The sequence below is a fragment of the Poecile atricapillus genome, chromosome Z, assembly GCF_030490865.1.
Source record: "Poecile atricapillus isolate bPoeAtr1 chromosome Z, bPoeAtr1.hap1, whole genome shotgun sequence".
In the NCBI taxonomy this organism is placed as follows: Eukaryota; Metazoa; Chordata; class Aves; order Passeriformes; family Paridae; genus Poecile; species Poecile atricapillus.
The window spans coordinates 81,766,707-81,792,261 of record NC_081289.1 but is presented as its reverse complement, the minus strand read 5'-3'; the positions used below and the strand labels follow the sequence as shown (position 1 = coordinate 81,792,261).

The window sequence follows — 25,555 nt, the reverse complement described above, 5'->3', positions numbered from 1 at the left end:
TTAGACTACACTAACATGTGGAAGTTGTGTAGACCAAACTTTCAAGCTGGAAGTTGCAGATACATCAGTTTACCGCAGAAGCTTTTGGTGCAGATGGACTGTTGAGGCTTTCACGTCTCCTGGTGTGGTGCAAGGAGCCAGTGCACCAGGAGAGAGGAAGCAAGCAGGAGCATTCTCGCCATTGGCTAGGGAACTGTTTTACTTGTAGGCATGTGAGTTAGGAATTAGAAAATTTGTGAACTAGTGAATTAATGTGTTATGCTACCCTGTACAAAGTGGATTGAGTTTTTGCTGGATGTGTTTATTTTTTTTTCTGATCAGCTCATAAAAAATATTTAGAGAGTATGTTCTGGAAGGTTGAGAGAAGTGGACTGTGACCAGCTTAAGGCATTTGTTTATGCTTAAGGGTATTTTTATGTGACTGTGTTGTAACTTGGTTGTTAATCATCTGTGTTAGGGGAGGGATTGAGGCATTAACATGACCTTGCCATAGTGAAGGTGCTGTATTAAGCACCTAGTATACCTTTTATCACAAAGAGAATGTAACTCAAATGGTTTACTGTTTGCATCAGAAGTATGTGCTGCACATGGTTGTTTTGAAATGTAAGGTGTGCTACATGGAGTTTTTTCCAAAAAAAAAGTTGAATACATTGAGAAACGCTAAATAGCATTGTAACTTGCTTATGAAAATTGAATGTGTGGTATTTAAAAGCTGCTGAAATGGTTAGTTTGTGTAATTATTCTAACAGTTTGTATATATGTAACTTTTAAAAAAGGACACTGAATTTATTTTTGTACATAGACATATATATGTTCCAGAAAAGACTGCAAATGTTTCTCCAAAATATTAGTGTAGTTTAACTTCTCTTGTTTCACTTTATGCAGAAACTTTTGCCCCCATCATAGCCAATAAGTAAGGGAGCCAGAGGTTTGGGCTTTGTCTAAGGCATGAGGGAGAGGAAATTGATAGCCTTCTGAATAGATGCAAATTCTTATGGGGAAAAAAAATGCAAAATTAAAAAAGCATCTCTGTCTAAAATTGATGAAAACTAGTATATTATGTAAAGTGTTTCCCCTTTCATAGATGACTGCACTCCTGCCTTTACTGTGAATATGTTCTTTACCAGGATTTGCACTGGTTGGTTGTTGCCTCGTTCTTCTTAAAAGTGCCTATCTCCAAGCTGAAGCAAAATTGTGAGTGGGCAGGACGTGTGCAGAGATGCAGCACTTGAAAGACCTGTTATCACTCATACCACAGTATCTTTTCTTTTTTTTTTTTTTTTTTTTTGAGAAATCCATGTACATCATTGTGTGGTGTGAGTGTTCAGTGGGTAGACTTAATGTCATAAAACCAAGATGTATTTATCTTGGCCTCAGCTGGCAAAGGAAGAAATACCAAAACAGCCTGGGAAGCAGGCTGAAGGTATACATATCACTAAAGCTTACACCAGTTATCCAGAGGATGCCATGGTGTTACAGGTTACCTGACAGTAATTGAATTCCTGCAAATTAGTTGACAGTGGTGTAACATCAGTAATAATCCTTCATTCTAAACATTGCTTTTGTGAAGACTGTGGGAGTCCTGGTGGCAACCCTGTGCATTAAGCCAGTCACCAAGAACTCCTGTCACAAAGCCTGCCAATATTCATGTCAAGTTACTAAAGTTTTGCAAATGTTCACTAGAAGAGTAAGATCACTTTGAATTAGCATTGTGTGTTATACCATTATCAGTTTATTTGATTCAATATTAGAATCTTGGTAGCCAAATTTTACTGTATTGTAAACCCTGAACTTCTAAGAGAAGACTCAAAACACATCAGTTCAAAAGAAAAGACAACCTCCATCCTTCATCATTTGTATTTAAATCTGTGCTTAGTATCTCTATCAGCTAAGGTCCTTAAATGTCCAAATCACTGTCAAAATGCCCTATTAAGCTATGCTGAATTCCACTAAGTACTTAACCAAAACTTTGACTTTTTTACTTTACCAAATTCTAGGGGATATTTTCTTAATTCAGAAGTGGGCTTATAACCCAAAGTGGAGTTTGTTAGTAAACTGCTGCTATAATCCAAATGAAAGTAGTTTTTTGAGGGTCATGAAATTATTTTTTGTATTAAAAGAAATTCCTTACTAGCTAAACAATACTTAAATGATCTTAAAAGAGCAGTCTCTGATTATTTTTGTTAAGATTTACCAAATTCTAATTGTAAGAGTTTGACAGCGGTCCTTTCACGCTACTTGGATTAAATATTTAAAACATATATTGTAAGTTTCAATGCTGCATCACATTGAACCTTTAGAGTTATGTTGATTTCCTTGTAACATCTAAATACATGTTAATTCAGTTTTCAGACGACTGGGGAATTGACATAAAAATCAGATGGGAAGTTTTGTTCTGTAATCTGTTAAGGTTGTTACGATGTTAACAGTTTGCACATAATTTTTTTGTGTATTATCATAATAAAATATTATAATCCTATGCAGTTAAGTAATAATTTTTAGGTATTTCTCAACAGAAGCACTTTTCATTCGAGATGGCTTATATTTACAAGTTGCTAGCAGAATTATTTATGCTTCTAAGAAAGAAACTGCATTAAAAATGTTTTCACATCATAGATGTACTTTGCCTTGTAAGAGCAGACATCTGTAGCCAAAGAAAACAAAAACCAAAGAAATGCAGCTCTGTTAGGAAAGTGGGAGGGAGATAAAGGTGGAGGAAAAGGAGGATTTATTAATCTTTAATATTAAAAATCTAGGTCTCAGCATTCAGCCAACACTGGTCCAAGTTCCTATTTATAATTAATGCATATGTGACTTAAATCAGTAAGCAGTACCTCTTGTGTGTAAAAATTCAACCATGTATTAACCAAAATACTACTACTGTATCTTCAGTCCCTTCACTTTCAGACTGAATTAGGAAGTTTAGAAAAGATTGAGAAGCAATGAAAAAAAAACCCAAATGCATTCATTATGTTTTATTTTAAACTCCATTAAAGTTAACTCTTACATGGGGGAGCTGCTGGCCAAAACACTTTAACTGTATTGCACTGGGTTTTGAGGGCAGTCAGAAAGCCGCTCCGAGGCGCATCAGTAGCACTCTAGAATGCTGTGGAGTCACTTCACTAGCTCACACATCAGCTTGGCATGGTGGAATCCTGACCCAAAGCCTGTCACCAAAGCACATGCGGTGTCCATAGGGGTGAGATGCCCCTCCTGTGCAGTGTCTGTGGGTGGGAAGGTGCCCTCATTGTCCCAACAGCTGACTGCGCCAGCACCAGATGGCCACAAGCCAGGCAGGGGCTGCACTGACCACGAAAATAACAGAACTGAAGATCAAACTAGAAACCAGCGGTGTTACGTGCCTGCTCCTTGCTTTTACTGTGCTACTCAAAACCATCTTCAGCGAGGTCACTCCTAACGACTCAGATTTTATTGGACAGGCTAATCTCACCTGTTTAAAAATTATTTGTTAAAAATTATTTTAGTAACTAACTTTGCACATATTCCTACACATTTGTCCAACAGAGTCCAGGGGTAGGGGGTGGGGGAGGGTGATGACGCATTCAACAGAAATTGAAATTGGAAAAACAAACAATAAAAAAATAAATAAAACAATAAAACCTTTTCCGACATGGGAAAAGGTTCAGAAACTTAGGCAACACACTTTTGCAACTGTGCCAGGTATCTCCCAGCAGTTTGACCCAGATGCACAAAGAAGCATATTCAGAATCATCAAACTGGCAATGATTCTTGGTATGTTTTTAGTATGGCTTTATATTTTTACATATGATTTGTTCCAAGAGTGACATGAACAAAACTAACTTGAACTTGCATGAAATCATGCCCAACTTCTCCTTTAAGAAAATCAGGATTCATTTAATTACGGTTCTGATATGTAATCTGATTTTGAGCAGTTGGGATGAGGTTTATTATCTTCTGCACACTCAAATTCAGTTAAGGACTGAGTGGTAGGATAGTTTCAAATACTAATGAAATTCGGACTAGAGAAGAATGTTATCTTCAAAAGGAAGACAGACCTAGCATACAGCCCCGCAAAAAGCTATAGATGACTTGGAAAATTTAAGTAAAAGCCTGTAAGAACATCTTTAAGTATATCTCCTAATTAATTATTTTCTTTATTAAGCTGACAATATATATGTTTGAGGAACATGCTAGTGCTATTCATTTACCAACTCTGTTCATAAGAGGTCATTTTAGGATGGGCTTAGCCAACTTTGAAAATGCAAGGATTTGCAAGTCACTGCTACCACAACCATGTATTTATTTTTAGTTAATATTATTTGAGCCTGTCTTTTCTGTTTGGAATTCTTTGCATATCCATTTCACATGCAGTATGAGCACTGCTGCTAACTTTAATCAATTTACAAAAGTGGCACTTTGGTTTCTGGAGCAACTTTTTGGCTTATAAATTTAGAAGTAGGGACCTAAATGTGGATCTCCAGTTCCCAGAAGCACACCCAGAGTATCAGTATCAGGTATTTCACTCTACTTGACACAGAGCAGCCAGGGCACCGGTGCACCATGAGAGAGGACAAGCTGGAAGCCAAGCGCAGCCACAACACAGGCAGGGATTGTAACCTTCCTACAGAGTAACTTGACCTGTCAGCAGCCAGTGACTGCAGGCAATGGCAAGGTGATGACTCAAGTTCACGGTGAGGCCACGAAGTCTGTTCAATATGTCAGCAAGAGAGCAGCACACAGCACCAAAGCATGAATAACCCCCAGTGCAGCTCAGGCAAGGACCCTGTGCTGAGCTCCAGGATCAACACAGAGGACGTCAGAGTGTGGGTGAAACAACACAATTTGGGGCTCTTGGTGCAGTCAGGGGCCCTTGATGCTAGTCACCCACACACCACTTGGCTAATGCTTCCTTTTCTGTCTGGACGCATATGTTCTGTGAAACACACAAAAAATTAATCTGTGATTATATATGCACCATAGTACAGGCTGAGGGTCAAACCTATCAGTAATTTATGCTTTTAGTTGCAAAGCTACCATCTGTAAAGAGAGGTCAATTACAAAGCTCTTGGCTCTGCCTATTTGATCTGAAGACCAGACATAATATAGACAGCCAGATGAGTTTCATCTCTGTTCGACTTTGTCCAGGAAAAATATGTCTTGAGCAAGCAAAAATCTACACATTCAACACTGTGTACTTGGTGCAAACCCACTGATAGTTTATTACCGCAAACACAGGTGCAAAACATCTCCAAGACATGCTGACAGTCCTGGAAGAAACAGGACTGAAACACCTGAAGGAATTTTTCATTTGAGAATCTGAAAATGAGAATTTTCAGTCTGTCTAGCTAGACTGCATAACGTAGCAAGGATCTGAATATCATTATGGTCCAGTTAGTAACACTGTACTATGTTGTCACAGCTGGTTATGAAACAGCCCTGTTTGCAAAGCAAGGCATGGGACAATTGCTTTGTCACAGACCAGAGCACTGAGGCAGTACTTTTCACAAATCTGAGTTTTCTCACCAGTGATACGAGCATTTTCCCCACACAGGTATATTGACTCACTGATTGTTTTGCAAGACAAAAATACTAGTATCAATGATAACTGGAATTATATATTAAGGTCTTCTGTCTCCCACCACACAGTACATATTGTTTTCGATCAAATTTTTAGTAAGGCAGTATCTGTACAAGTGCCAGAAATGCTTCTGTAAATGCCACTTCTGCGTCCTCCTCCACAGCCCACAGCACCACCAAGTTAGAGTGAGTGCCTGGGGCCACGGGGGGTGGTGTTCTGACACAGACACTACACATCCAGGCTACAGTGGGGCCAGAAGTGCTGACCACAAAAATCAGATTTGTTACTCGGTGTGCAATAAGCCAATAATTACACACTTGAGTGAGACATGGATTATTTATTTCAGAGTTGCACAAGCCTGGATGCTTGGTGGAATTCCATGAATCAAGCACGCCAACTGTCAAAACTCTTAAGTATTTATACATTTTAGCAAACACATTAATGTTCATTGGGTTCAAGTTGCATGATTCTCTTATTAATTATTATTCTAGTCTTCTGTTGGTTAATTATTCCCTTACTTCTCGCGCTAATTAGTCCACATGCTTCTCTTGAATCGGTGGGCAGCTTGGTCTGTCAGAACTGGAGCTGATTCAGCAGTTATTAATTTTTCCTTATCTTTGGAGTTCTGCCAAATGCCTTTGTGGCCCGTAAATTCTGAACTGTTTGTCTGACATCACTGAATCATGTCGTGCCCTAGACCTTAACAAGGAAATTCCACCGACAAGAGAATTTGTCTTTCTAACCCTTGGACATCACTTTGAGCTTGCTTTGTAGCGTCTATCTGTTCCAAAGATTAAATCTCCTTTCTTGTTGATTAGACTTGAAAATCAAGACGAAACATCAAGAGCATCCTTCCTTAGGAAAACTTTCTCGTGCTGCCCGTTCTGCCGCAGAGGCAACTCAGCGCCCGAAAGCGCTGCTGGCAGCCATCACCCCCAATCCGCCGCAGAGACCACCCCTTTCGCCCTGAGTGGCAGCAATCTCAGCCAATAGCAGAGAGTCTAGGCACCGGAGGCGGGAGCTTATCCACTCACGACCAATCAGACATCGCAAATTGGCGGGGGCGTGGCTTGAGCGGCGTCGCTAAGGGCAGGAGCGCGGCGTCGCCGAGGCTCGGACGCGGAGGGGCGGGGGCGCGTTTGCCGGATCTGGCTGCCCGGCAGCGGCACGATGAGCCTGGCCCTCAGGTCGGTACGAGCAGGGCGCTTTCCCGCTTGCCCCTTCCGGAGCCCGGAGCGCGGGTGGGGGTCCCTCAGGGCCGCGCCGCCCCCGATCGGGAGGTGTTGGCGGAACGAGGGGCGCGTCAGGCCGTGGCTGGCCCTGGGTCATCCCCGGCCTCAATCCGGTCACGTCTGGTCCCTCTGGCGCGGCCGGGGGCGGATCAGGCCCGTCTGTCTGCCGGGAGAGGGACGGGTTCGCTTCTGGCTTGCCTGATGTGCCTTCAAAAGGGCCATGAATATGCATAAAATTAAACTGGTCGGCTTTGTTTTGTTTATAAATTCTGATTTAGTAGCTGTGGCATAAAGGAGCCTGGCTTATGAATCCCAGTACCTATCAAATTCTTGTTTTCAAGCGTAATTAATACGCTTACATGGCAACTGTGATCCTTAATTTTTAAGTCTAAGAATGTCATGTTTAGTATGGTTAAAGTAGTTGCAGAAGTGGCTCCAAACTGCTTGTATTTGAGTACTGCTTTGTCTTTTGATAAATTAATTTTATGCTAAGCACTAAATGAGCACTTAAGTACCCAGATTGCTCTTTCAGAAGAGTTCGGTGTTAATCTGCTTTCAGATTTATAAATGGATTTCTTCATCGTAGCTCACAAAATCTGGGCTCCCTGAATCTGAACTACTCTCCCAGTCCTAATTAAGTAGCCAGCTCAGAGTTATTTTAGTCCTTCCAAGAGCTGTAGTAATCCAAAGCCTGTGTGAAATCACACTGCCTGAATTGGTCTGTTAAGGACATCTTACTCTTTGAGGGTATTGTGGTTTGAAGCAGGCTCAGCTTCTGCAGCTTGCACTTTTCATGTATTTGGGATTTTTGCATCTGTGGTTGTTGAAAGCTAAGTCTATGTGTTTAATCTTGGGTTTTGATTAAAATTAGCAAATGGTTAACAAAGAAGGGCACAAAGCAGTTTATTAGAAGGGATTTGGAAAGTTAATCTTGCAAAGTTTTTTGTTCTCTGATCAGTAGTCGTTATGCATTCTACACTAGGTGGTACAGCACATATTATGCCTCTGGTGCAAAAAGACAAATGAGTATAAAAAGCATTTTCTTGAGAGTATAACATAAACTATACAGTAATTTAGGTTACAAAGTACTTAAAGAAATCATCTGGGCCAGCTTCCTGATCACAGCAGCTTCTATGTAAAGCTGGCTGAGGATGCTAAGCACCTTTTATAGTTGGTTTCAAAAAATATCTGATGATGGAGACTCCTTCCCAGCAGAACTGTTCTAGCACATCACCGCATGCACTGGGAAAATGTTTCCCCTTAGATCCAGCTGCAGTTTCTCCACCAGCTGCAGCTTTTCCCCTTAAATTTTTTAGTTATTGTCTCTTGCCCTTTTACTGTGCTCCTCTAAAAATATAAGCTTATTCCTAGACTAGCCAAAGAAATGGGGGCTGTCTTTGAACAAGATTTGCTGAATTGGGGGGCTTGTTTCTTTTATATACACCAAAACAGAGCAAAAAGTCTTCCAGACAGTGTGTATGTGTGGAATCTAAAGGATTTAAAAACAAATACCCTGCAAGTACCATTTATCTAAGAACTGTTACAGGCAACAAAGCCAATTTGTAGCACCTAGTACCAGCTTTAGTAGCCAGACTGTCTGGCCTAGTTTGGCCTCCACTGGCCTGTCTGTCCCCAAATTGATTTTATTTTTTTAAGCTACAGTGTAGAAACCAACTATTTTCATGAGTTGTATAATTTCAACTGCTCATCTAGTTTGTAACCTCAAGAAGCCTTTTTAACTGGTAATTTTTCTACCCTCTTGTTTTTGGTGTTACTGCTTATTAACAAAAATGCCTGTGCTGATTTTATTTTGGGTGGGGAACTGGAGGTGTCAATCAGATTGTCTATTTCAAATGTTATTTTAAACTGTGAATACAAGCTGGGAAAATATTGACAAAGTAAGGTAGTGATTTCTAAAATTATGGTGGGTTTCTTTTTGGTGGAAAAAGTTATTTACAATGGCATCTTCCTAACAGAAATCTGTTACACTACATTTCTTTCTCTTTCTATAGGAATGAGCTCTCAGTAGACAAAACCAAAAAGAAGAAAAGAAGAGAACTGACTGAAGAACAGAAGCAAGAAATTAAAGATGCCTTTGAGTTGTTTGACACAGACAAGGATAGAGCAATAAATTATCATGAATTAAAGGTAGAAGTTTTCTTTAATTTAAACAATTTTACAGTAGATAATATATGTTCCATAGTGAGCTCTTAAGATGTTGGCTGTATCTTTAAAAACTTCCTTCATTGTATCTTGCTGGGTTAAAGAAGTGAGGGAAAAAAAAAAAGAAAAAACAGGAAATACTCCATTGGTGTAATAATAAACTTTTCTTCCACTTTTTACACTTAATGCAGTAACAGAATTGCTGTAGCATTCTAAATATATAAATATATTTATATATAAATAAAGCCTACTAGGGATAAGCTTGACCAGATGACCAAGTGGGAAAAACTCCTGAAAAACTGATTATTTTTAATGACACTGTATAACCTAAAGGTTGCTGTTGGTTTCGGAGGTGTAGGTAAAAATGAAAATCAGATTTGTAAAACTGTTGGCTAAAGCCAGAGCTTACCTGTATTTTTCAAAAGAAAGCCTATGATTTGTAGGAATAAGACGTGCTTTTTGCTCTGTGTGTGGGAGGCTCAGTAGTTGCCCTTCTCAAAGAAGGATGCTTCTAATGATAGATATTAGCAGATGGAGTTTAGGATGTCTTTCTCAGTAAGGCCTCCCACCTGAAAGTCTACAGAGTAGTAAATGAAGCTCACTAATCTCGCCTTAAGTTTTTTATGCATTTTTATTCTAATTAAGGCATCAAGAACAAAAAGTAGCTTTGGAGAGGCCCATGTTTCAGTCACATAGAGGGTGAGATTTTTTTTTTGAAAGAATGCCTAATCCAGTGTATTGGCTCTGCATTCTGGCTCTACCAAGTAACTCGAAGAAGGGAAAAGGTCTTATTTTTACTTAATTTGGTGTTACAGGAGTGTGTTAGGTAAAACAATTCCCCTTCCTTTTTTTCAGAGTTCATGTATTTTATCTTTGTTGGAAGCCACTGTGACTAGGGTTGTGCTGGGTACTCCCTTGGTTATGGTTATGCTTTTTCTGGTTATGGTATGCATTGAATTCTCAGCTGTCATGATTGCTTGAAAAGCTCTTAGCTGTCTAATTAAATATTGTCACCCTGAAGCTAATACTATGAAAGAGCAGAAATTCATAAAGAATAAAGCTATCTCCTTCTCTACAAAACTGGCATATAGCATCAGTTTTTGAATAACTACTTCAGTAATTTTCCACGTGTGATTAGCCTATATTCATTGTTTTGGACAAAGTCAGTGTAGTGTGTGCTGAGAAATTGCTGTCTAAGGTGAAATGGGAAACTAAATGTGAAGAACTTTGCTAATGGTAAAGTAAAATGTAGGTTGGCTTCTATGGCTGACTGAAAAACCAGTTAAAAGTCTTGTGGGACTGGTAAATCCATGAACATACACACTTGCCTTACTAATGAAGAGTAATTTGCAGAACTATTTTCAGTTTTGTCTCAAAAAGGTAAGATTTTGAAATGATTTTGGAAATGAGGGATTTACTTGTCCTAAGAATCATTTGGTCCAGTCTGTAAAATCCCTGAAAATGCAAACGTTTTTTTTTCTCACTGTAACAAGATGTTCCATTTCCTAAGAGTCATTCTAAATGGTTTTAATATTCCAAGCTCTTTCCCTTTTTTTTATTTTATTTATTATTGTTACTAAACCATTGATATACTCTTTCTCTCTTGGGCAAGAAGGTAATTACTGAAATTAAAAGGAACATCTGTTAAATCTTTATTTTGATCCTTATCTATGGTTGCACTTCCATTTTATTCCAAAAGGTGGCAATGAGAGCCTTGGGTTTTGATGTGAAAAAAGCTGATGTCCTGAAAATACTTAAAGATTACGATCGAGAATCAACAGGCAAGATCACCTTTGAAGATTTTAATGAAGTTGGTATGTGTTTGATTGTGTTTCTACCTCTAGAGATATTTAGCCTATAATAGTGAGTCCAATTTCAAAGCTGTGCTTTGTGGACTTCTTCAATTATTTATTAAGAAATAGAAGTGGGAGATTTAATTTCATATTTTGCTTAATATAGGTCAGTAGTGAAGGAAGATAAATACTTGTTTTCTGAATTCTTAATTTGATACGTAGAGAGGAATGACAGCTACAGTATAAAAGGAAGTAGGGTATACACAATCTTTTTCAAGCTTTTGCAGAAGAATAAATGCTGGTTTAAAGTGTAGATGTTCTTGTCGGGTTCATGGATCTCTGTAAGATTGTTCTTCCTGCTGTGGGAAAGGTATTTGGCATTGAATTTCACGGGAAGAAGTGCACACACAGACAAGCAGATTACAGACTTCATGTATTAAAAAGATTAGAGAAATTGAAGTAGATTTTAGATTTTCTACTACAAGGATTTTCAACTGTTGATAAAGTCAGTAGAATTAGTTGTGTCTTTCATCTGAAATTTGTGTATTGTGCAATTTTAAGTACTTTGAGTGTGTAGTCAATGTGCAGAGTTTTTAGACTTGATGTTTCCTTGAAGGTTTTAGGGATTCTGTTACGTGTAATTTATGCTTTTGCATACAGAAGTACATACAAAAAGTAATCTGTGTGGGTTTATATTTCTAGCTTATTATGTCCATTATAGTTCATTATGCTCATTATGATAGTCCATTTCTTCAAGGTATTATATTTCTGTAGATTTTATGCAACAAAACACCCAAACCCATAGGACTTGCTCTTCGCTAGAAGCAGCAATCATCTTAATGTATCTAACAATCAGTGATTGAAATGTGGCAACATTTAGTTGTTTAACAGGTTAGTACTGGGCAAAATGTCTTGTTAATAATAGGTAATATTTCAGTAGTTATATTCCAGGTTAGATAACATTATTTTTGGTTCTTTTCTCATTGATAAAGCCTTTTTGGAAGTATTTGAAAGAAAATGAGTGTATTGATTTAATAGTAATATTAGTCTTAAAATTGTGTCATTATCCTGTAATATTATGTAAAATGAATATACTGTAATTACCATGCAATTACTTTTTGAATTCCTGATGTCCAGTCCTGTTCATTGTTTCCTTGTTCTGGCCTGGCTATCAATACTGACAGTCATTAAGTGCTGCAAGAAGAAAGGAAAATTCTCGTAGAAAGCGCAGTACATACTTAGAAGAGGATTGAAGCTGTTGGAAAACTTGAGTTGAAGTAGCATACAGCTGTGGTGCCATATGACATTGGCACAGAATTAAATACAATATCACTTCCAACAGAACGATTGAGGAGTTAGATAAAATGGGTTATTGAGACATTAACTGTGAAGACCAGCTGCTGAATATAGCTAAGCAATTCTTGAGCCATCAATTTCTCTTAATTTAATGTTCAACTGAAATATATAAAGATGCAATTATATTTTGTCTTCTATAGTTTCATATTTAGAGACATTTTATTATTTTTCAGTTGTCTTTTTGCCACAAAAGGTAGCATTTTTCAAACAATACTGTCATGCAGTACGGTTGTTTTAGAAAAAAATATTTTAATTTAGGCTAAATCTGCAGATAAATGAACTTGATTGCTGAAGTTGGCTTATATGAGCATGAAAAATTCTTTCCCCTAAAGTTTGCTAAGCCAGAGCAGACTTGTAGCAGTCAGTAGCAGATGGCAAGTGGTTCTTTATGTGCAAGCGGTGTTGATGTGATTTTTAATGGCCTGATAATACAAAACTAGCTAGCCCTGTAATACAAGACTAGTAAGCACAAAGATGTGCAGATACATTATTGTTGGTTGGTCTGAAGTAATTACTAGAAAAATACTTCATGAGGCAAGTTTGTATTTTCTGTTGCAGAAACTGACAAATGGTTGTCTTGAAAAAAATGATAAAGGCTGAAGAATCCTTTCAGAATAAACATTTTGTAATTCATAGGAGCATCCTTTTCATAACCCCTATGCTTAGTCTTTTTTTGTTTTCAGGTTTTGGGGGTGGGATGTCATTGGTTGGTTGGTTATGGGGGCTTTTTGGTTAGTGTGGTTTTATATTTAAAAGAGAGGTTCCGTGTGGATGTTTTTCTTCACTTACTGTTTCAGTGTTCTCCCCAGCTCAAAATTCTATCCTGATGAAAACATATAATGTAAAAAAAAAAAATAAATCACATTTTCATCTAAAAGAGCTTATGGTGTTTTTTCTGAGAATTTGGAATTTTGAGAGAAAGGCATACTGTGTATACTTTTAATTCCTATTGGAAAATATGTGGAAAGTGTGACTGTGACTGAACTGCTATGGAGCTTTCCACTGCAACAGTCATGTCCCAAAGAGCAACTCATCTTGGGAAAACAGAGGTGAGAAAGAGAGGTCAGATGACAGCCAAACAAATATGCTCATTGAATTCTATAGAAATCCAAGAACAGGTGAAATCAGACAAGTGGTCTTCATATTGTCTTAGTTTGCAAAGGTCATTCTGAGTTTACCTTTCAGAATTTTTTAGTCTAACCTAAGTATCCTTCTTGCAGTGACAGACTGGATATTGGACAGAGACCCACAAGAAGAAATACTCAAGGCATTTAAATTGTTTGATGATGATGACTCTGGTAAAATAAGTCTGAGAAACCTGCGCCGAGTTGCTAGAGAATTGGGTGAAAATATGTCTGATGAAGAACTACGGGCTATGATTGAAGAATTTGATAAGGATGGAGACGGAGAAAGTATGTGTTGGCAAATAAAACACCATATAATCTTGTTCTTAATTTTGTTCCCCTTTAACATTATGTGTTACGTTGTTATAAAAATGTCCTCTTTAGTTTCTTTCTAGAGTATTTTGATTCCAAACATGATTTATCTTACAAGTAATGCAGAGGGTTGCTTTTGACAACTACTAGTCCTGGAGTCTAAGAATTTAATTGATTCACCACCAACTCTTACTCAACCAATGTCTATTAAAAGATGGGTGAAAGCGTAGTTGAAGGTAGAAATAAGAGATTTTGTGTATCTACATTACATTTTTATTTTCTTATAAATCAGTAAAAGTATTAAAGTGCTGAGAGTCTTTTGATCACTTACTCTACATATCTTAAGTGGTGATGTGTCATTGTTGTGATTTCAGCATTGGATATGGAGCATTAAGCTAATAAATCATGTTGGAAGTAGCATGGGTCTAGTGTAGGATCAGCTTGGATGGCTCTTTAGCATACTTTTGGGCCTTGGAGTGCTGAAAAGCATAGTGTGAAAAATAGCTCTGCAATTGACAAGGTTCACACAGAGTCAGCTGCAGAAGGTATTTACTAGGTAGATAATTAATTACCAAATCAAGTTCAATACTATAGTTGTTAAATCATTGTGAACACTGAAACTTTAGAGTTTTTCATTATCTTCAAAACAACCTTATTTTTACATCAGAAACCTTAATGCCTGAATTTTGAGGATCACTCACTTAAGACCTTGTACCTAAAGACTATATCGGTCCATTGAACATTATTTTTACAGAGTGACTCATATATGAGATTTCAGTAGCAAGTCATCAGTTTTTCCTGTGACAATGGTATTTATGCTTGTAAGCATCTGTTGGACTCAAAACTCACACATACTAGTGGAAAAAATGTTCTCAGCCTTTTGACAGATAGTCTTCTGTGCTATTTGATGTAGGTGTTATTTTCTGGAAGTCATAGCTGTAGAGGTGAGTGAAAGTAGAATTCTTTGCACAAATATGTTTTGTCATGTGTTGATCTCCTGGAGCTGCCAAATGAGATGTCAGAATTGTGGATCAATGTTCTTTTGTCACATTGCTGTTTGGGTACTACAAATAGAACATAGACCATTAGCTCCTCTCAGGGGGGTTATTGAGTCATAATTATTTTGTGTCAGTCCTACATTTCTTTAAATCAAATTGATCAGCTAAGACTAAGTGGCTTAGTTGCCCCTTATTCAGTCACCCATTCATTGTCTTTGTTAGTGCAATCAAGCAGAAGATTGAATATGGAAGATTGACGGCATAATGTTTATGTATGGTACTGTTTATCCTTAAAGTTCTGCATGTTTTTTTGTTCTTTAAAGACATCTGAGGCTGTTCCTAGCTTTTTAAGATTCGTTCTGAGAAAGTAAATTATCCTGTGAATCACCATTTCATTTGTCTTCAAACACCTGGGTCATGTGGCAAAATCTTGCTGTCATCTAATTCCCCTTTTCCTGCCCTCAAAAAAAAATTTTGAAATTGTTAAGTGTTAGCACTTTTTATTGTTATTTCAAATACAGGAATAATACCACTTTTGGTTTAACACCTTTATTACATTTGAGAGATTGTTTTGCTCACAGTGAAATCAGGTATCTCGTAGGCTACATGAACCTTTATGTTCCCAGCAAAACCACTGAGCTCTACTGGTAAGCTATACACAGATTTCTGTAAAAGAAAGTATATTTGACATGTTTTTGTCTCCCTTAAATATGTAAATAATCTTGTTTTGGTATTCCTGGGTTTAATAATTACTCCTGGTTTTGAGCATAACTAACTTCAGAAACTCCATGGTGTCAGTTCATGCAGTTTTGATCACATTGTGTGGATGCAAGTGTAGGAAACACTATCCAGTCTCATGTCTTGGATTTTAGCACAGAATTATGTACCCAACCCACTACTGACAAAAAGTGCACCTTTAACTCTCAAGATTCTAAGTCAACTTCATTAAGTTATCTTAATATTAGCTGTGATTCTAGTTCATTCTTTTATGATTACTTATGTCATAGAGTTGAGAGAAATCTGATGCCATGAAAAACAGTGCTTCTGCTTTCATGGTGCTTAACTTGTGAACAGATTCTGCATCTGAAGAGGAATAACTGGGATTACTTGGGTTACTGGGAATTGTAACTACACTGGTTTTTAAAGTTGCTTTGTTCCAAAGTTTGTTTGTCATTACAGTGCTGTATTTTCACTTTGCAGCATGGTTTCAAGGATGTTTTAAACTAGAGAATATTTTTGAGACAAGGCTTGAATTTGTGCTGTTAGTGTGTTGTTACTATGATAAAGCTGTGGAAATGCTTTTAAAGTCATACAGTGACAGTATTTTTGTGTCTTAGAATTAGGTGTAGCTATGTGATAGACTGGTGTTTGAGAGCATGGGGCCCTAAGCTAGACTAAATCTACTTGTTTCCTATTTTTTTACATGCATCACAGCAGGACATACTTAGGTTTTTTTATTTTTTATTCTTTAACATAGTTGAATTTCTTTAATTTTCTTCTAGCTGTTGAATGTAGTTCTTTCTTTGCAGTACTTTGTTTAGGAATAGCATGGGCATGTTGGTTGAGATGGACTATTGTCAGGGCTTTGTATGTGTCTTGTCTTTTCCATACCACGGACTTACTCTAATCATTCCCACTACAGTAATTAGCTGCAGAGTGAACATGTTCACTGGTTAATTCATTTTCAGTGGTTATGTTTTAACATATGAGTAAGATCAGTACCTCAGGTATAACTGCAGCAAAATAATTAATGAATGCTAATTAATATACTGTTATGAATTTCTTCAAGTGTATTTGTGTAAACTTTTTGTTAATTATCAATGAAGAAAGTTCAGATGGGTAAAGGCTCATCAAATGTCCATTTTAATTCTAGGTAATTTATGGGATAATTGCTAATGTTTTTAAAATTTGTTTTATGTTCGGCAAGTGTTACAAACTGAGGAGACAGGAATAGCATTGTTTGATCTATGATGGTAGAGTGGGTGTAATGGTTTTGAATTAAGATTTTAACAATAAAACTGAATTAAATCATAGCTAGCTGAGCTATTGTTGCTTGAGGAGTACTTGCTTAATAAAATTTAGCTACTATTCTTAACATTTTTATATATCTTTAAAATAATACTATTTTGCATAGCCATCTTACATGTGTTTCTCAGGATTTGTTTTTTTTTCCTATCATGTTTCACTTTTAGAATATTTTTACTTTCATAATGAGGAATAATATAAGTGATTATAAGTGAGCTAGATTCTGGCTTTAGTATTCCACATCACAAAGCTTCCATTCTGACTTCATGGTAGGTGTAAAAACCTGTGCAAAATTGCTGTTCTAGAAGCAAACTTGTAAACACAGTGATTGATAAGATGCAACAGATACTAGCAGAGAAGCCTTTAAGTAAAGTACAGATATGCATTATTTTATTTTATGTTTTATTGTTGTTTGCTGTTGTCTAATGATTTTCTTTTTTTTTCTTTTTTTCTTTCTTTTTTTTTTTACAGTCAATCAAGAAGAATTTATTGCTATTATGACTGGAGATATTTAGCATTAGAAGAAAAGAAATTAACTTACCACAAAACGAAAGGAGGTGTTGGCAGCTTCCATTACAATGTTTTTTACTTTCATTTATTTTAGTAGCTGGAGTGGTACAGAAAGTTACTTGTCACAGGACCAAAATAAAAACAGGTTACATGCACTGATAATTCAGTACTTGTATCATTAAATACTATCACTAGAATAATTAATGTAGTATTTTAGAACAAGTAAGTAGTGCTGCATTTCAGAATATTTAAGTAACTGTTTCGAAAATAGCCTTGTCTCAGATTTCTATATTGTATCATATTATAAGAACCTTTTGAAGTTCTTGACTTCGTGTTAGCATTAGTTGTGGCCTTAGTTTTGATACATAAGGTGTGATAAACTTGAAATAAACTGTTCTTTACTACTACTTGAAAGTGTTACTATTGTACTTCAATCTGAGCTGAACTAGAAGGGATAATGACTCAGAGAAAATAATTATTTTCTTTTTTCATTTACAAGCTTTTACTTCTGCTCTTTTAGATGAGCTGCAACATTCAATGAGCAAGCACATGCATCTTCAAAGATGCCATTTATTAACTGTTACCCCTGCATGATAGCTAATGACATGCAACTATGCATGAGGATAAACTGATTTCAAGATATGCTTAAATCACTCAAAAGTCACCCAACAATTTTCTCTCCAGTATCCACAATTCTGATAATTGTGGAGACATTGACAGGGGCAAACTTCCTGAAAGCCAAGTAGTATGCTTTAGAATCTAATAGTAAAAACACCCCATAGGAAATATAAAACATATTTTAAAAATCCATTAAAAGACCTGCAACAACCCCCCGCAACTCCTAACCAGTATTTTGCAATCTTAGATTTGTTTGGGAGGTGAATGTTTAAGGGAAAAGATTCAGTGTTTGGGACTGAGCCTATGGCTGGCTCTTACTAAGTATTTTCTAGGTTCAGTACAAGAATTGTCCAGTTCAGAAGCTTCTGACTTTGCTTTTATTTTTTTTTTTTTTCTAAACTGTTTCAGGGATACTTTTAGTTTTTGCAGACAAAGAGATAAAGAACTGGAATGGTCTGTTAGTAGTCTTCACAAAACTTTTTCCTCAAAAATCCTACTTTTGAATGTACCAAGTGCTCTAAAATGCTGTAGTGGTCTTTATGGGGATGGTACCATCTCTGTAGAGGTGATACTTATTTTTTGATAGGTGACCACTTCCTGTAACTCTTCCAGTAAGTTTTATTTTGTGTCTTCTGAACTGAGGCCTTATTTCTGGCTTTCACAATGTACTTGATAAACCTTAAACCTTACTTTGTTCTTGCAGACATGACAGCATTTGTAATGTAATAATAGTAAAAGGCTCCATAAACAGACCAGTGACCTAGAGACAGGTCTTGTAAGTTGCTCAGACTGTGGGAGTGACACAGAAGGGAAAAAGAAACAATCAGTAATAGTGATACTATCCCAATGTTTGGTTTTACTTTTGATTTTACTCTGCGTTTCAAAGATTTTTGTGTTTCAAAACAATGCTTGTTCTGTCCTGCTGGCTGATGATCTCGGAGGTTTGTGTACTGGGGTTGTTGCAGTTTCTGTTGACTTTTCTTGATAGTCACCACCTGACAACAATTGTGACAGAACAGAGACCAGAGCTTTGTAAGATCTGATCTCTGAACTGGTAACTGTCAGCTCAGCCCCAGCACTGACACTACATTCAATTCTGTGTGTTCTGTGGGGCTCACACCTATCCTGGTACGTTTTTTTGTAGTTCTCTTGGTGTATCATAGGATATAGATTCCCAGTTTTTTTCTTTTTATACTGTCCTGGGGTGACTTTATGATACTGGTATCCCCAGTCGTCTGGTTTATGTTATATATTAAGTTCTGCACCTTTAAGACTGGCTCTGAGAGCAAGAGAGGGGGAAGAAGAAGCCGCAGTTTGTGTTAAGGAAAAACATCACTCCCACACATCTTGCTCCTGGACTGTGGTGTCTGCAGCATGGACAGACAGCGGGACAGAGCTTCTCCCTGGCTTTTAGTTAGTTTTAGCTAGCTGAGGCAGAGGAGTTCCCTGGACCTTTGTTTTTCCCTTTTTCCTGGATCTGTGCAAGCCTGCTCTGGACTGAACACCCAGCCAAACCCCGGGAGCTCACGCCTGTGGCCCACTGGGGCCTGGGCCTCGGCACTTTCCAGTGCCGGAGGGACTGATAAGAAACTGAGCGAGCCGTTCACCACATGAAAAGGACTTTTCTTCCTAGACTTGCCATCCCATCGAACAGCAAGAGGTTTTATTATTATTTAATATTACTAAATTTCTGTTAAATAAACAGCTTTTTCCACTTCTCTCCAAAGAATTTTTTTTTCTTTCTTTTCCCGGACCAGAAAGTGAGGAGGGGCATTTCCCTGGGGAAATCCCCATTTGGAGTTTTCCTCCCTAATTTGCCCTAAACTAGGACATATACTTTGCCTGATATCACAGAGGAAGAGAATAATTGGGTGGCATATTTTATCATCTCTGTTGTAGAATAGTGTCAAGGTTCAGAAGTCATTGCTATGTATGTACTAGGTGTGCTGTTGAATGTGTCTTATTTCTAGACTTGCAAAAATGTGTTAGTGTTTAACGAACAAAATCTGGCTTGGAGTACCTGGGACCTTTGCTATGGAGGACAGTGTTGTCTGGTGGAAGTCTAAAAATGGCATCTTAGGAAGTGTAGTCCATTACACTGTAATCACTGGAACCTCTTTTTAAGAGCTTGTAGTAACAGTTGTTTAGAACTGTGCCAAAAATCAATAATGTCATTAATGAATCCCTAATTAATCCCATGCAACTCTGAGTAAATTGAGAACTTTCAAATGAATAAAAATACCATGTTGGAATCCAGTGTACACCAAATACTACAAACACTGATTTATTTTAGAGCTGTCTTTTACATGCTAGGTTTGTAACCTCAAACATATTTGGTTTGTGTTTATTAATGGGAAAGTTTCCATGGGACAGTTAAGTCATCAACAAGCAGACAAGGTTACATGTACTGCATCATGTGGAGGCTGTGTTTGAGTTAAACATCTTGAGTGTTTTGCTGGTGTGCTTGACTTTACCATGTACAACAGAGCTGTGCTTAATCATGCTATAGGAGCTTGGCAAAGAGGAAAGGAAAACCCTGACAATTTGTCTGGCAACAGAGCAGAGGCCAAAGAAGCAGTTTGTCACAGGAGGGATGAGCACAGAGCCACTGGGAAGGGACACAGCTGGCCCTGAACTCTTAAGCCACAGGCCTGAATGGCAGCCCAAAGGGGAGGGCATCAGGGTCCATATTGATCTCTTTGTCTCTGGTCTCTCCAGTTCATAATAGAGCTCGTGGATAAACCTTCTCTTCCTGCAGTGTGGCTGCAGCTCAGGAAGACATTTCTGTTGTGGCTGGCATTGTTGGAGATCGTGTGGTGGTTAAGCAATGAATAAGAATGTGCAAAAATCCTTCAGTTGTTAAATCCCTGCCCTGAGAAAGTTTTGCAGCCTATGTGTAGTTCTGGGATATTACAATGTAAACTTTTGTCAGGAAAATTAAACCACAAACACCAGAGGTTTATGTCCAAAAAGGAGACAGAGAAGTCCTTTTACTTTATTCGAATAAAGGGGGAGGCCATGGGGCATTCCCCTGGGGTCTCCCAAAGTTTTGGAGGACACACCCTCTTTTTAATACTAATTTCCCAGCCACATGTCCCTGAGTACTTGAGAGGTAGAGACTTCCCAGAATGCCTAAGATTCCCCTCTAATGTATAACCCTCCCTCTTTTTAATTGTTAGGAATTCATGGTGTTTCCCCATTGTCTCTTTCATCTTTCAATATCCAATTTCATTTATCATCAAACATACAGTTTGTTTGTAAATGCAAATATCTTTTTTTCATTCATCAGTGGAATCTTTCCCATAGTTTCTTTTATCTCAGAGTGCTAGTTTTATTTATCAGCAGACCCACAGCTTGTTTGTAAAGACAAATCTGTCATTCCTCTCACTTTGTTAGCATTAGTTTTTATCCCATATAACAAAAGAACAGAGTAATATAGCATTGGGTGGTGAGGAAAGCATCTGGGCAGGCTACAGTCATACCCACACACATGCTCACAAGCATGCCACAGATAGCAGAGCAACAGCAGAGAGCCAGGAAGGATCTTTGTATGGAGTTCCAGTGGGGTTTATTACAGCCAAACACTGAAAGGGTCCAGGATCAAAGACAAGGAACAATACAGTGTCCAGGAATATATATGGGGTATGGGGGTGGATCCAAGGGTCCAATAGGAACTGGGTAAATTGGTGCATGGGCAGGGTCAGGGAGAATCAATGGGATAACAGGGGCAGAGGATTGCAGCAAACTGGGACCAGTGTGAAAACAGGGAAGGGACAACTTTCTAAGGGAAGGATATAGAAGGTAAAAAAGGGGAGGAATGGCCAACAGGCCAACTGGGTACATATAATTGGGTTGCAGTGAAATGGTACAAAATGGTGCAAAGAACTATGGGAAAAGATTTCTTCCTTCTATTCTTATATGAGGGAAGACCTCTTTATGCTTTGACTTTATACATTAGAGGCCTCCTTCCACACCATCACTGTCCTTGGCTCTGGAGCCTCCACAGAGTATAAGGACAATTGTACGAAATGCATTTGCCCCATAGATTGCTTGTAGTTGCTTATAACCCCTCATACCGTTGGAGTTTTTTTTTGTGGACTCTTATCTGATGGATGTACTCCTCTGTTGAGACAGATTTCAGGAGAAAATGCCCCAGAATGAGTATTTCCTCTAAACAGAAATGGCCTCAATAACTCCCTTTTCTTCTGCCAATGAGAGAAATGGATACCGCGGGGGCGTAAGTGAAAAAAACCAGTTTATTAACAACAACAACAACAAAAGTGTCCTCAAGGCACAGAAAAATAAAGACAAAAAATTGAATAAATGTTAGATATTGAAATTGTGGAACCTTATACCCTTCCAGAGACGCAGTCTCAGCCTTCTCCCGGCCGCACAAGCGCTCCCCTCGCTGCACTTCCGGGCACGGCCGCCAGGGGGCGCTGCTGCTCCCGGCGGGCAGTGCGGCTGCGGGGATTCCGCCGCGCCGGCAGGGGGCGCTGTGCTGCTGCTCACGCGTCTCTCCCGCGGGAATGGGTGGCGCAGCCGGCGGAAGATAAGGATAAGGGATAAGGAGCTTCCTATAGGAACCCCCAGAACCATGGTGGATAGCAGAAGGAGCTGTAGCAGGAATCTCAGGAGAAGCAATCTGGGATGGGAGGATGGGCTCACCAGGAGGTAGCAAGCAAGCGGCAGCTGAAACTCCACAGCTGCAAGCTGGACTGTGGGCCCTGGTGGCAGGCAGGGGGTGAAGTACTGTAGTGTAGCAAAAATCCCAGAGCAATGGCAGAGGCATGCTCTTACTAAGATGTTATACTAGCAGAAAATCAGTAGAAGCATCATATACTTCTGGAGAATGTGCAAGTCTCTTATGATTGCACAAATAGTACATCTACTGTAAAACTGTTGCTAAGCAAACTAAACACTGGCAATTATCAGCAGTCAGAAGTGATAGCTCACAGAATACATAAGTGGAAAAATTTCCATATGTAGGTCTTTTTAAAATGACATATGTGTGTATTGGTGGTGGAGGTTGTATTTTCCACTTTTTAGCCTTTTACTATTTTGAAAACCACTTTTAAAAGAGTGCTTTAATGAATTTCAAAAGAAGAAATACATTTGAAGGAATAATTCCTTTAAAATATTCCTCTTAAATGGATGAAGAATGGGCCTAAGAGGAAGAGGCTATGTCTCTGGTTCTATGGTTCAAAAGGATTGGCTGGGGTCCCCTGTTTGAGTTTAAATCTGACCTATCAGTAACATGCCTGGGGACTTGTTTACTTCTATCTTCCAACGAGCTAGGCTAGTAGAGCTGGTGTCTGTTAAGCCAAATTATCTGTACAGCTATAGACTAGCAGTTCCCCCTTTCTCTTTTAAAAAATGCAAGATGTTCTCTGTCATCCCTCTGCAAAGGCCCTTTGCAGACAGGATGACAGAACAGCATGATGACACAGATGACTATCCAACTCATCAAGCCTGGCCTCTCCCAGCCAGTGATGTATCCCATATATTATTGAAGTTGTAGCATTCATTCGTGCTGTCAGGCAGGATCACCAACAATACAAGTTTTCAAGATGGCACAGTGCAGGTTTATTACTTGGAAGTTATAAACTTACAGCTTAACTATAAACAGGAAATATTTCAACTTTTAGAACTGTGGGAAGCCAATAGGGAAATAATCTTAGTTCAGGTCTGTGACTCATATCTTTAAATATATAAAATCCGCAATTCCTCATCTTTAAATATATAAAATCTGCGTGTCCTTAAATAGATAAAGTCTTTAAATAAACTGTTATCTCAGTAGGTCCCACATTTCCATGTATCAGTTGCACTAGTTGTTTTAACTCACTGCTCCACCACATCTGCTGAAGCTTCATCAGGAAGATGTTGTCTCTGGTCCGGAGCAGGATGTACAGCAGGGCAGAGACACCTGGCGGGTATCCATTGTGTTCCAGTGTCCATGGAAACTCAAGCATATCCATGTCCCCACGTAATAAAATCCCATGGACCTTGTCACTTATTAGTGACAATATCTTTTACCATTACTTTGGGTTTAGGTGACTGAGCATCACCACATGACTGCAGTGATAGAAAATGATTTAAAATTACTGAATTCTGAGATTGTTCTGGTACTGTTAAGTGATTCAGAGTATGAACAACTTTTGCTACTCTGCTCTGTGAGGGTTCACCACACATTTCCCCTTTCTGTTTATCTAAAATGCATTTTAAAGTGCTATGTGTTTGCTCTACGATGGCCTGTCCAGTTGCTAAGCAGTGTGGTGTGTGACACCCCAGACCTGTAGGAATTGTCTCGTTTTTTGTGATGTATATGCAGGTCTATTGTCCATTTTGATGTTATGGGGGACACGCAAAGCAGCAAAGGCCAATTTCCAATGTGCAATGGCATCCCAACCATTTTTCCTTGAGTGAATTGAAGTCCATATGTCTGAGGAAAAAGTATCAGTTGACACATGTGCATATTTTAAACATCCAAATTTGGGGATGTGTGTGATGTTAGTCTGACAGATTTGTAAAGCCCTTAAGTCACAGGCATTAACTCCCATCTGTGGTGCAGAAGTGTGGCCCTGGCAATTAGCACAAGTATTGACTGTATTAAAAGCCTCTGTGTTCAACAGCAGAAATTGCCTCTGCAGAGCTCAAACACCCTGATGGAAGAGAGTGTGTGATGCTTTTGCTTGGGCAAGCATGTCTGGCTACAGTGCTGTCCAGACAAAGCTAGCTAGGTGATCTGCTCGTGCATTGCCCTCTGTAATAAAACCGGGGAAGTTTGTATGGCTTCTAATGTGAAGGATGTAGTAAGAGCTTGAATGGTATGCCACAAAGATTTTAGTAGTCCAAATGATTATGTGTTGTCAATTTCTCTTAACAAAGCTCAGTCTTACCTTGTGTGATGTCCTCAACATAGGCAGTCAGTGACAATATTTAAAGAATCATGGGGAAAATGCTGAAAAGCTACAGCATGTAGCTCCACTAACTGAGGTGAACCATTCTTATAACTTTACAATGTTTGTCATTCACTTTCTTCCTTCCATGTCACAATTCCTTTTCCTGTTTTCCTAGAACTATTAGTAAATACAGTAATACCTTTTAGGGGTGTGCAACTATTCAGAGGTTTTGGGAGTAGTGCAGTGTTTTTACTCATTTGTAGTAAGGTATGACTCTGTGAAAAGTAACCAATTTGCCCTGAGAAACTTTGCAAAACACTTCGTAAAGCTTTGCTGTTGGCATAACACCATTCAAATTCCTTTTGCATTACAGGTATAATAAATTTTGAAGGGTCTTTTGCGCTCAATTGTAAACATCTTTGATGGCATTTGATGATAAACTGGGAAAATAAAAATGGCAGGGACTGTCTTTTTAGGTTGCTGAAGTAGAAACATCTATTCTAAAACATGCAAAGGGTCAGACCACTGAGTATCCCATTGTCTAATAATAGCAGTAGGATGGAAATCAACAATGAAAATAAACACAGTATTACATACTTCTAGGCATATCTGGTTGACCTGTCTCTTATGGCCTGCTCTACTATCTTTAGAGTGGCTTTTGTCTCTGGGAGAAGTTAAATCAGGATCACCCTTTAGGAGGTGAAATAACAGTGCGAATTGTGGGGTAGTCAACTCCAGATAGAGTAGACAGATAGATACTTTTGGTATGCAGAAGTTTTCGTACATCATTTAAATCTTTAATTTTTGTTGGGAATTGAATTTTCTGGGGCTGTATAGTCTGATCCATAATTTTGCGTCTAAGGTATTTCCAAGGTTCACAATTAGAATATCTCAGTTGGCAGGAATCATTGCAGGAGATGGCATGCCTGGTTGTAAGGTGCTGTTGTTCTCCATGGGTGAAT

At 38.4% G+C, this 25,555-nt stretch overlaps 1 protein-coding gene across 2 annotated transcripts; it reads left to right on the top strand.

Annotated features, from left to right (window-relative positions):
* The first annotated feature begins 6,627 nt into the window (after positions 1 to 6,627).
* Positions 6,628 to 17,480, top strand: CETN3 (centrin 3). 2 transcript variants are annotated; one of them, XM_058826019.1, is made up of 5 exons: positions 6,628 to 6,747; positions 8,805 to 8,940; positions 10,655 to 10,769; positions 13,325 to 13,516; positions 17,035 to 17,480. In XM_058826019.1, the coding sequence occupies exons 1-5, from the start codon at positions 6,731 to 6,733 to the stop codon at positions 17,076 to 17,078; spliced, it is 504 nt and encodes a 167-aa protein (XP_058682002.1). In that variant the 5' UTR covers positions 6,628 to 6,730; the 3' UTR covers positions 17,079 to 17,480. The 2 variants fall into 2 exon arrangements, with proteins under 2 accessions (XP_058682002.1, XP_058682001.1); XM_058826018.1 differs by lacking the exon at positions 17,035 to 17,480 and having other exon boundaries at positions 13,325 to 13,948.
* Positions 17,481 to 25,555: the final 8,075 nt, after the last annotated feature.